The sequence below is a fragment of the Galeopterus variegatus genome, unplaced genomic scaffold (genome assembly GCF_000696425.1).
Source record: "Galeopterus variegatus unplaced genomic scaffold, G_variegatus-3.0.2 Scaffold19783, whole genome shotgun sequence".
In the NCBI taxonomy this organism is placed as follows: Eukaryota; Metazoa; Chordata; class Mammalia; order Dermoptera; family Cynocephalidae; genus Galeopterus; species Galeopterus variegatus.
The window spans coordinates 2,439-14,213 of record NW_007745894.1 but is presented as its reverse complement, the minus strand read 5'-3'; the positions used below and the strand labels follow the sequence as shown (position 1 = coordinate 14,213).

General features: G+C 40.1%; 1 protein-coding gene across 1 annotated transcript in view; it reads left to right on the top strand.

Annotated features, from left to right (window-relative positions):
• Positions 1-6,456: 6,456 nt before the first annotated feature.
• Positions 6,457-11,775, top strand: part of LOC103583116 (activin receptor type-1-like) — a gene marked incomplete at both ends in the record, with an annotated part of 6,850 nt that continues 1,531 nt past the window's right edge. Inside the window, 2 exons of the mRNA XM_008564527.1 lie at positions 6,457-6,720; positions 8,891-9,102. Coding sequence (XP_008562749.1) covers positions 6,457-6,720; positions 8,891-9,102 — 476 coding nt within the window. The remainder of the gene's footprint in view (positions 6,721-8,890; positions 9,103-11,775) is intronic.

Genomic DNA, 11,775 nt, shown 5'->3' with positions numbered 1-11,775 from the left:
AGAGGGGAAAATGATGTAATTCACTCTCCCCACTCCCTGCTGAAAGCACCATTATTTCACTGATAGGGAGAAAAAAAAAAAAATGGCAGCGAAGACCAGGGGCAGCTCTTTCTTTGCTAAGCAGCCAAGTCCTGCACTGACCCCTCTAAACTGACTGGAGTTGAAGGCGCTTTTTGTGTTTTGATGATCCTCATCACTGGAGAATCATAGTAGCTCAAAGACTTCAAATCGGCCATCTGAAGGATCCCCCACAGAAGCCCAGCCATTCTATTAATGTATTAAATAGCTCCTTGTTTTAGGAACCCTTGTGTTTTACCTTTTTCTTCTAACAAACAAGCAAACAAAAAACCTACCATACTCTCAAAGTACTAATTTTCCATGTATGTGGGCCCAAGTAGGTGAACAGATGTGATGGGGCGAGCTCCTCTAGGAAGAAATGGTTTGCACAGACACGCCGGCTGGGTGACTAAGCCTCGCCTTAAGATCTGTGCTGACATTTAAATGCTTTATGGGCTCAGTCTGCTCTGAAAACCAATTCGGGTCTCTTCCCACCTCTAAATCCTTTCTGTGTGCTTAGTTTAAGGGAAAGGGTTGGGCATTCAACAGTCATGCAAACCCAAGTATGGGAATATCTGAAGGGGGTTCCTGCCTTAAATTTGGGCGTGTGAAGAAAGGCTTCTCTGAGGAAATAACATGTTGGGTAAAATCTGCATGGTAGATAGACACCAACTAGGGTGTTGGCAGGGAGAGAGATCCAGTGTGGAGGGAATCCCACACCTAAAGGACCTGAGATCCTAAAGCAGGAAGAGGTCTTCTGGGAACTGAGGAGAAGGTTGAAGAGCAGAGGCAGGAATCAGATCCAGTAGGACTTGTAGGCCAGGTTAATGACTGTGGTCTCTATCTTGAGATTTTTTTTTTTTTCTTTTGGCAACTGGCAGGTACAGGGATCTGAACCCCTTAACCTTGGTGTTATAAGGCTGTGCTCTGACCAATTCAGCCAACTGGCCAGCAGTGGTCCCCATCTTGAAGGTAGTAGAAGCCAGAGAGAGTCAGGCTTGTGCCACTGAATGAAGGAAGATGCCACTTGCTGGGTTAGTGAATGCTGGAGAAAGAACATACTTGTCGTGGAGGCATCAAAATCTTGGAAATTTTTGTTATTCTAATTTATATGCAGTCTCATTTGAATGCCTCTATGCTGTCAACTCCTGGAATACATTTTCTTCTTGGCTTTATAACTTTACCTAGGTATCAATCTTTCTGACTGGATAAAAAACTTATGTTTTGGGTTTTCTTTTTCTTTTCTTTTTTCCAGGAGGGCAGCTGGCTGGTACAGGGATCTGAACCTGTGACCTTGGTGTTGTAAGGCTGCACTCTAACCAGTTGAGCTAACCGGCCAGCCCTAGGTTTTCTGAATGAGTGTTTTATAAGGAGAGCACTTTTAGGCACTTGGTGTCTTTTATCCCTGAGCATATAGCCTGCCTTCTTGCCAGGGGATCAAATACCGTTCACTAGGCATTCTGGACAGACCTTTGTGTTTCTGTCTTAGGAGCAGGCTTGCTGGCAATGATACCTGGCATTGAAAAATCCTTCCTTAAGCCTTTGTTTAATGCTAGAGATCTCAAATGCTTTCAGATTCTGGAGCGGTGCCAAATTGTGCTCCCGGATTAGGTGACGATGGAAGGACTCCCATAATCTATAAACCTAATATAAGCTACATTGCAAATGAACAAATTGTTTAGACTGTTGGACAGAGTCCCGGGTGTTTGGAGTTCCTTTTTTAGCCTATGCAAATTCTGAGCTATCGGACTTTTATAATTATGGTCTAATTAGCACATTATGATTTGTGCTCCTTTGAGGTGAGCCTTTATAAAAAATCCAGCCAGTTCCTTTTGCTGACCTCTAGGATGGATCACTGCTACAAGCTAGTTGTAACACTTTCTCATTTCTTTTTTTGTCAAAGACCTTGGTGGGAAATGTGAGTTAGAATGATAATCAGTTTGGGCTGGCCCGGTGGCGCACTGCTATAGTGCGCCGCTTGGGAAGTGCGGCGGCGCTCCCGCCGAGGGTTCGGATCCCACATACAGACCGGTTCCCGCTCACTGGCTGAGCAAGGCGCGGGAGCAACACCGAGGGCTGCGATCCCGTTGCCGGTCCCGGTCCGGTCCGGTGGCGACACTGAGGGTTGCGATCCGTTGCCGGACATAGAAAAAGACAAAAAAAAAAAAAAAAAGAATGATAATCAGTTTACATGCCTTAAAGCATTGTAGGGTGCATGACTGGGCAGATGGGGATAGATAAATCCATCGTGTTGTGCCTAGATTGCTAAAGGCCCACTTAAACATAAAAGCCCTTTTGCTGTGAAGTACAAGATTATTCCATACTGTGGACAGTCTTAAAAACTCTGCGATGCTCTTTGCTCTGCCTCTTTCGCTGCCAGTCTGGGATTAGACTTAGAGTAGGTGTGTCCAGATGGTGAGCTGAGTATTGCCCAGAACAAGAAAAATCTTTTTAAAGGTTTGGCCATGGTGAACTCCTGGGATTTCTAACCGGAACCAGCCCCGTCCTCCCTGGTGGCTTCGGCCCCCTCTTGGGGTCAGAAGTCCCTGCTTCTCCCAGCCACCCCAGACTGTGAGCCCTTTCACATGGCCCTGCTTCTGACAATAGAAAGGGCTTATGGTGCCAGCCGTAACATTGGGTAATGCCGGGAGGTGCCTTCTAGAACAAACAATGTGGGTGAGCTCTGGAGAGAGGGAATACCTTGGACTTGACATTTAAATTACTGAATTATTTAAATGAATATCAATTAGGTAGAGTAGATGCACTGCTTTCTGCCAGGGCACTTCCTGGTTATTTGCACAGGCAAATGTAACATATTTCACATCAGATATAGGACTTCCTGTCTGTACTGTGAAGATCGGTCACAGAACGTGATTACCCATTCCTTGCTGGTCCTTGACGTGTGCTGTATTTATATCACAGTCTGAGAAATTAGGGGTCCACACACCCTTACCTGTGGCCTTTAAAGGGGTTTTATGATCCTTATTGAACTTCAGGCCCACCTCAAAGTATCACAAGCCTACACATGTTATGGTTATTCCTAAATTTGACAAGTTTAAAAAAGTGAGTTATATTGAGGCCAGCTATATTCCTTAGAATTGTGAATACTAAGATCTCAGAATGTTACTACTTTGCTTTTAACCTTCTTGTTGAATTAGTAATCCTAGTTCAGAAAATCTTTTGGCATCTCTTTGAATTCACTCTGTCAGATGAAATAGCGAAGGTGGTGGAATTTAACGTGTGTGCCGCACACAATTATTTTATTCTTATGAATTTAGGGTCTTCATTTAAATTTGGGTGAATACGAAAAAATATGTGAGAGACTCTGCTAATTACTTGTATGGGAATATACCAATTAAGAAGATTAAATATTGGGTGAGGAGCAAAATAGGAAAGAGAAGTTGGTGAAGATTTTGTACTTTCCCATTAGGTAACTGCTGGACTCAGCTTGTGCGTTCTGCACATCAGAGACTGAGTTGATTATTCCATATCAGTAACAACTGTCTTTCTTTGCTATTTTTCTTTTTCCTGATTGTGGAGTGTAGGACATGAAAACATTGATTTTTGACGTCTTATTGGAAAGAATCACCAACTTAAAGGTAGTCAACCCCTGGTCATCTATATGCAACTATAGGAAGTAGTAAAAGATTCAAGGAGAGTGTTTAATTAATGAGTGAATCCTTTTGACTTAGTTTATGGTCCTGCAAGATTAGGATCTGATTAAGATCAGTACTGCTTTATGCCCACATACACTGAAGAATTGGGTATAGTGAATTGAATTTTACTAAAGACAGTGTTTACTTAAGACTGTTCACTTCTGGCAAAATTCTCTAGGTTACAGTCCAAACATCTGTCAGAATGTCTGCACATCCTGTCAAAAATTAGAGACGTGGGAAAGGCAGTGCCCTTCTTGCATCTGTGGGCTTAGAGTTTAATTTGGGCTGGAACTTTAGAAACAGTTCACTCTAAGAGCACATTAGAGAAATTATTATTTTTTTTAATTTAAGATTTTTAATTTTTTAAATTTAATTATTGAAATATAGTTGATTGTACTTATCTGGGGTACAGAGTTGAGTATTATTACCTGTTGACATTTTTTTTATTAGAACCACAAAGTGTCATTAACCCTTTGGTACCCTGGACTGTCCATTTCTATAGGATCCGTGATGAGTGAGCCCTCTGTAGTCTGTAGTTACTTGTTGGCTATTGCTGTTCCTAGTGGACTGCGAGTTGAGTAAATCATATTCCTGAATGCACTATTAGTCCACGAACAGCTACTGTCCTCTTTTATTTTCATTTTACTTCTTGTCCCTCCCTCATCCTCAACCCAGCATCAATAGGCACATACTCTTTGATGTGTTAGATATATGTCTTTGCATATTTATGATCTTTTAAAAATATTTAGGGTTTTAAAATATATGTTTGTGTTTCAAATTTACATAAATTGCATCATTTCACAGTTTTTACAATATAATCTTTTAAATTCCCTACTGTAGATCATAAACAAATCAACATGACACCGTTAACTCTCCTTCCCACCCCACCCATTTGCTTCCCTCCAAAGAATCATCACCTGTTGGGCAGCATAGTTGGCAACACTCACCCAGCTTTGGGCCACTCAAGAGTGGCAAGCATGTCTAGACTCCCTAGAAATATTATCTTTCAGCTCTGCTTTGGCGAGTGTAAACTTTTTGCTGGATTATGTCAACAGATATATATGTTTCTCATCCTCATAGAAATAGATTGCTGCTGGAATTTCTCTTGGATTTCTCCAGGCAGGGAAAATAAAGACTATCTCTTTGCTCATTAAAATTTTTGCTCATTAAAGATGTCTGAGGGCTCTTGATTCTCAGGGGTGAGACTGGTGACATACATAGCACTGTCAGCGGCTGTTTTGGATTTTCTGCTTTCAGGCATGTCTTTGCTCTTGGATGAGCCCCTTGTGGTTTTCAAAAGAACGAGCAAGTCAATTATAAATAGAATGCTTATGTCTGTGTGTCTGCGTGCACTTACTCTGTGGGACGAGGCACCCACATTACAGTGGGCAGTGAACTATTTTTCCACTTCTTTGAAAAGGAAAGAAGAAAGATTAAGAACGCTTTTTTCTTTTTGAGATAACCCACATCTGTACCCACACCTACACTAATCTGTGTAAATGAACTTGACATTCAAAGACCTTACCTTAAGGTCTTCTCTTGAAAGCACAGCCACCTGACCTGTTATTTTAAGAAAGCAGCAGTTATTTCACAGACCCACTACTGAGGGTTTGAGGATTAGAAGGCAGCCTCTCTGTGTCGTAGACCTTTGGAAGGAGCTCTGAAAGCGGAATTTCCTTATATGTACAGGGCCCGGGTGAAAGTGGCCTCAGCTAACTAATCGGTGGCTTCTAGGTCTTAGCTGTTTACATTCTATCTTCAGTTTTCTTCCCCACCAGTGGAAACTGTTAGGACCTGCAAGTCTGAACTGATCATTCCAACAAGGGAGGGGGGGGAAAGAGTGATGTGAAAATGAAACTGTAAATAAGTGTTTTCAGAAAGAGACAATTAGGAGGTCTGATTAGGAATGGTTCTTTGATGATATGTTTCTGTCTGTCTTTCCGTTGCACCTTGGACTCACCAGGTGTAGGCTGTTCCTCTTCCTACCTGTTACCTTGCTGTTCAAACACTGTTCTGTTCACTTTGTCTCCTCATGCCCTCAGCCTCGATATTTGGCACCAAATTTTTTCTGCCAGTTGAAAATTCTTAAGCAGCTATTAATTCCCATTATAATCAATGTAAAAACTTCAGTGTTACTAATATTGAAAAGTTAGTTTAGCATCTAGCTGGAAATATTGATAATATGGATTTGTAACTTATATTCGTATGTTTCTGAAGCAATCAGTTAACTGCAGGAACATCAGAGTTCCTTGTTTTACTAGATGATGGAGATTTGTACAGAGCTAGTAGGAACTGGTATTAACAGCTGCCATATAATTAGGAGTCATTTTTTTGGCTTAAAATTAAGGTGATGCACATTATATTTCAGTAAAACATTTTATTTTGATGCAGAAATTAGAATATGAGAGCTCATTAAGGCAAAGGCGACATGAAAACCACAGGGGGTGAAGTTCATTTTTAGTAGTCTGTGGACAGATGATAACCAGTCTTTGGCCTAGTATGATCTAAAAGGGCGCACTGCTTGTATAAATGCATTCACATGTTGAAAGTGGTTACTATTTGGCGGTTGATCCAGTGACAAGGTCACAGAATGTGTACGTCATGGCCAACTAATGGTGACGTGTAGCTTGAGTTTCTGTTTGGTGAATGTGTTTGAAATGGTTCTGGAGAAACTTTATTATTACCCCAATGAAGGCAAAACCCATGCAGTGATTTTTTTTTCCTTGCCCTCTGTCCTTTGCAGATGAGAATCCCAAGGCCAACCCCAAACTTTACATGTGTGTGTGTGAAGGCCTCTCTTGTGGGAATGAGGACCACTGTGAAGGCCAGCAGTGCTTTTCTTCCCTGAGCATCAACGATGGCTTCCACGTCTACCAGAAAGGCTGCTTCCAGGTCTATGAGCAGGGGAAGATGACCTGTAAGACCCCACCATCACCTGGCCAAGCCGTGGAGTGCTGCCAAGGAGACTGGTGTAACAGGAACATCACGGCCCAGCTGCCCACTAAAGGTTCCTGTGGACTCTTCTACTTCTAGATCAAGGGGTTTTGTTAGTGTTATCCCAAGTCTGTGTGGGTTAAAGATTGAAGTAGCCATGAGGCTTTCCTCCTACTCTTTGAACCAGAGGCGTTGGTTGACCACGAAGGTAGCTTTTGCTGAGGAAAAGAAAGGCATGCCCTTTTGGCCTCTAAAAGCAGGACAGACATAGTGGGAAATGTGTGTGGTGACATCCACGTGGGGGATGGCTTGGCTGACCAGTTCTTTCTTGGCCTCCACAACAGGTGAACGGTTCCCCACATCCTTTTCTGTTAAGGAGCCATGATGTCATTCATAATTTCTGCTTAGGAAATACTCATCCATATGTCCAGTGTGTGGGAGGAAAATGGAACACAAGACTGGTGTCTGAATGGAATGCCTTTCCTTTTTTATGAGGAAGGAGCCAGAGAAAGGCTTCATACCCTCTTCTTCCCTATCTGAACCCATCCCTGAAACTTGAAGCCAGATGAGATTTCGCATAAACCCAAATAGCTTATGTGGAGTTTTCTCCCTGCTGTATTCAATACAGATTCCAAATCCTATGAACATCAGTCCTCCTCTGAAACTGTTTCCTCTTAAAATTAGCCCTAAGTTGCTATCAAAGTCTCTGCAAATATTAATATAGACTCACTCCAAGCCAAATTTATTCTCTTAATGTATAGTATGTTTCCAATAGGTATAATTCTTTAATTTTACACTCACAAAAGAAGAAACAAACCGAAAGAGTGGATCAGGAGAGGCTGCTAGGAGCATTCACTGCCAGAAATATCAGCCAGCAAGGGAGGAGGCAGAAAAATGAAAAAGGCTGACAAGAGATAATATTAGAGCAATTTTGAAGTTATGGTGGTGACTTTAAGGCATGTACAAAGGTTTAAATTCTGGTAAGCAAATAGGGTTGGATAATAAAAGAAGGTTTTAAAAATGAGAGATCAAGTATTTAAATGGTTAAAACTAAAAGAGTACTTGATGGAATAAACTTTTAACACTTTGTGAGTTAAATTTTTATTGATTGGGTAAATGGATATGAAGAAATGACTGCCTTCACACAAAAATTATGATATCAACAGTATGAAGTTCCTAATCTGCCGAGAATTTGCTAGATCCTAACTTTTAATGGCATATATATTTTCTTTAAGAAATTTTTAATCTAAATAAGGAGGCCACAATATTTATAATTTAAAGTTGTATTTCATTAGTTTTGCACTTTATGTACAAATGATGTGTACCATGGAGTATCTATCGTGTGTGCCAAGTTGTTGATTATGTAGGCTAGGAAAGTTAAAGAAATATATAAGGGAAGTTAGGCTTGAGTTAGATTGGAAATTAGGATTGCTAAAGGAGCCAGGAACATGGAAACCAGCAAGGAATATGCAGGGAAGAGCAGAGACTGGTGATATAATGTTGTGAAGGGGTCTGAAATTCAGAGGTGATTATTGTTTTGGGACCCTGTAATTATGGACCCTGACTGTCCACCTAAGAAATTTTGATTTAGCTCACTAGGTAAGTAGAAAGCTTTTGTGAGTATTTGCTCTAGTAATGTGTGGAGTGTTTGAGTGAATGCACCCATGTTTGAATGGATAATATTATGATGTCTTAATGAGGGAGTAAATCAGTGAATCAATGTTTGAATAAGTGAGTAAATGAACAGATGAATGAATAGGTTCCTAGGCAGAAATCATGTTGTGAAAAGATCAGTGAGAATTCAGCAACAGACACCCAAGATACATTTAAGAGAGAGAACACCAACTGGGTAATTGGGTTTTAACTCAGCACCTTCTCGTAGGGATATTACAGCATAGTGTATGTCTGTAAGGGCTTGATGATGAAAATTCTTACATCAAATCCAAGTTAATAAGAGTAGTATCAGAGATTTGTACAGTACTGTACATTGTAAAAGCACTCTCACATACATGCATAAATACAGTTGATTCTCAGTGGAATTTTTTCAAACTACATCTGTGTTTAATTAAATGATGTTTAAAATGCCTGGGCCATTGGCCAGGTATTAGGAAGTATTTTAGTTTTAACACTTTGTGAGACTGTGTGGTCAGCATCAGGAGCTACTTGTTAGGATATTGGTTATGCTAAATAGTAAATAAACAGTGATCCTTACAGCCAATTACCCTTTTCTCCCCCATCTCCAGGGAAATCCTTCCCTGGAACACAGAATTTCCACTTGGAGGTCGGACTCATTATTCTCTCTGTAGTGTTCGCAGTATGCCTTCTAGCTTGTCTACTGGGAGTTGCTCTCCGAAAATTTAAAAGGCGCAATCAAGAACGCCTCAATCCCAGAGATGTGGAGTACGGCACCATCGAAGGGCTCATCACCACTAATGTTGGAGACAGCACTTTAGCCGTGAGTTTGTGACCCCACAGGGAATCAACCCCAAGCATACCGAAGATGGCTGAAGACACTGTCTTATTCTGAGTGTGAAACACTAACCAGGACGCCTGAATAATGCAGGCACATGCTATTGGTCACTTACGTGCTAAGCAAGCATATGCTGGCACCTGTTTAGTCTCCCCTACATCACAACCTCCATTTTAGACAGACATTTAAATAAGGGAGGGTATTTTAGTAGATTCTTGGCAGTTACTTTTCTTTTGGGAGTAAGAGAAAAGGGTCAGAGAATGGTTGCCTGCAGTTTTGGAGGGTTTGGAATTTGTGGTACTCAGTTACTCTATTTTTAGCAATAAAGTGCTTAAAAAAAACCCCCACCTTTTGCTTCATATTAAAAATCAATTTCCCGTCTAGAATATTTCAACACCCTGTAATTTAAGACTTTAAAACTTGACATCCCCCAAAAAGCAGCTATTAAATGTTTCATGCTCTTGTGCTGCCCCCTGGTGGAGTGCAGTCATTTGGTTAAACCATTGCTGTCCAGCATTGTGTCTTTTAAAATTTTAAGTAGCCACCTTCAAAAAAGTAAAAAAAAAAAAAGCAATTGAAAATTAATTTTAACAAATATTTAACCCATATATACAATTTTTATCATAATATTTTACCAATAATAAAATTAAAATTTTTATCAATAATAAAAAATTATTAGTGAGATATTTTACATTCCTGTTTTTGACCTAAGTTTCCAAGCTCTTGTGTGTATTTTCCATGACAGAATATATCAATTCAGGCTAGCCACAGTTTACTGGCTCAGTGGTAACATGTGCAACTACCCTATCGGACAGTACACAGTTAGAAACCATGTATTCATGCATTTAAAAACAACTCTTTGGCATCTTTTAAAATGATGAAACAACATTAAAAAGTGACCGTCTTCCTTCAGTTACTTTTAAAAATTATTTGTCAAGTGTTAATTTTAAAGAAACTTTCAGTGGTAAAAGGATATCACTTGCTATAAATAGAAAGTTACCATCAAGTGCAAAATGAAAATGTAATAACATTGTACCTGGACAGTATATTGAGTCTGATGCCTATTCTGAAAAAGGCAAAGATTTGTGGGTGTTAGAGAGGTGTGAAAGACATGCCAGTACCAAGTCGAGACGACTCCTTGTCATAATCCCTTGAATTGAAAGACAGCTAATGCCATGCCCACGTATCATCCAGAACCATCTCGTGTTAAGTCTTGTTCTGCTAGTTCTGCACTTACACTTGCTCTGCAACTTCATTTTTTTTGCTGAAGAGGACTTCCCCTTGCCAATGGCCGTCTTTGTAACTCAGGTGCTATACCTGGACAACCGCAGGTCCCACCCTGGCAGGTTGTCGGAACATTTGGTAGTGGCTGATACAGGCTGGGAAACATTCCATCCTACTGCCTGCCCCATCACTATGAAAAAGTGAGAAGTAATCTTGTGTAGCACCCTTTTACCTACCTATTTAAATTGTGGTACAGTAGAACCAGGGAAAGAGGATATAAGGACATTCCATTTGGAAAAGTAGAGAAATACGGTTTTCCTCTAGAAATATACTTAGAAGTTTATTTCAAGCGTTAAAGAAAATTAAATGAGTTTATTGAGTTAGCAGCTAAAAGATGTGGGGATGAATCTTGACAAAGCTTCTGCAAAGCAAGATTCTAAAATAGATTAGTCAGAACTTCATTCCTCGGAGCTGCTCACATAACTAATTACCAAGGGCAATAATAGGAATATCTAGTGTAAATTACCATTTAAATAGCTTTTAGAATTTTGAAAGAGGAATGGGAGTGTATGCCAAAATAGTCTTCTAAACTCAACCATGTCAGGTGACAGTATATCATGATATAACAACACAGTAGAGAATGCTATTTTAAACAAGTTGCCGTTATTGGCCTACATACTTGTTTATTTAAGCGATACTATGTTGAGTATAAATTTACATGATTCAATAAAGCATGCCCTTACTATACTGCTCCCCTACATTGAAAAAGAAGCCTTAGAATCCAAGAGTTAAGGTAGATGTTTATTAGTCTTTGTTTGATCCCCCCCCCCCACACACACCTCCCGAAACCTATGAACTGGGTTTAGAACCAGGATTACACATATGGAAAAACAACACATTGGTTTAATTTTCAGAATTATTCTTCCAAAAAAAATTGAACAAATAAAGAGAAAAAAGAACGGCAAGAGGGTGAATAGTTAGAGAGATGTGAAACTCTGCTTCATCTACACTTTTTCTTGTTGATTATCCCTTTGTGGTTTTTAAGGGTTCTAAATTTCTTTCATTGGATGTTCACCTTTTGGTAATTGTGCTGATCAACAGTACTTTGCTCAGAGGAAGTGCAAGAAGATGAAACTCACACAAATCAATGTATTGCTTTAACAGGCCAGCTAAAATGTTCGGGAAAGATGAGCTTTGGGGGGATGTTAGCTCAACATTACTGCAACCTTACCAAGATCAACTATGGGCACCATATTGTTTAATACAAATCATCCATGCCTGATACCAAAAGACTTGTGCTTACTGGCTGGTGCTGAGAATAAGAAGGAAAAGTTCATGAATGAATTAACCAGAAATCTTTTTGTGAACATGTTCATGGTAGAAGTCCATTTGGGGCACTGGTTTTACCCTTTCAGTGGAAGTTTTATTTTTTTC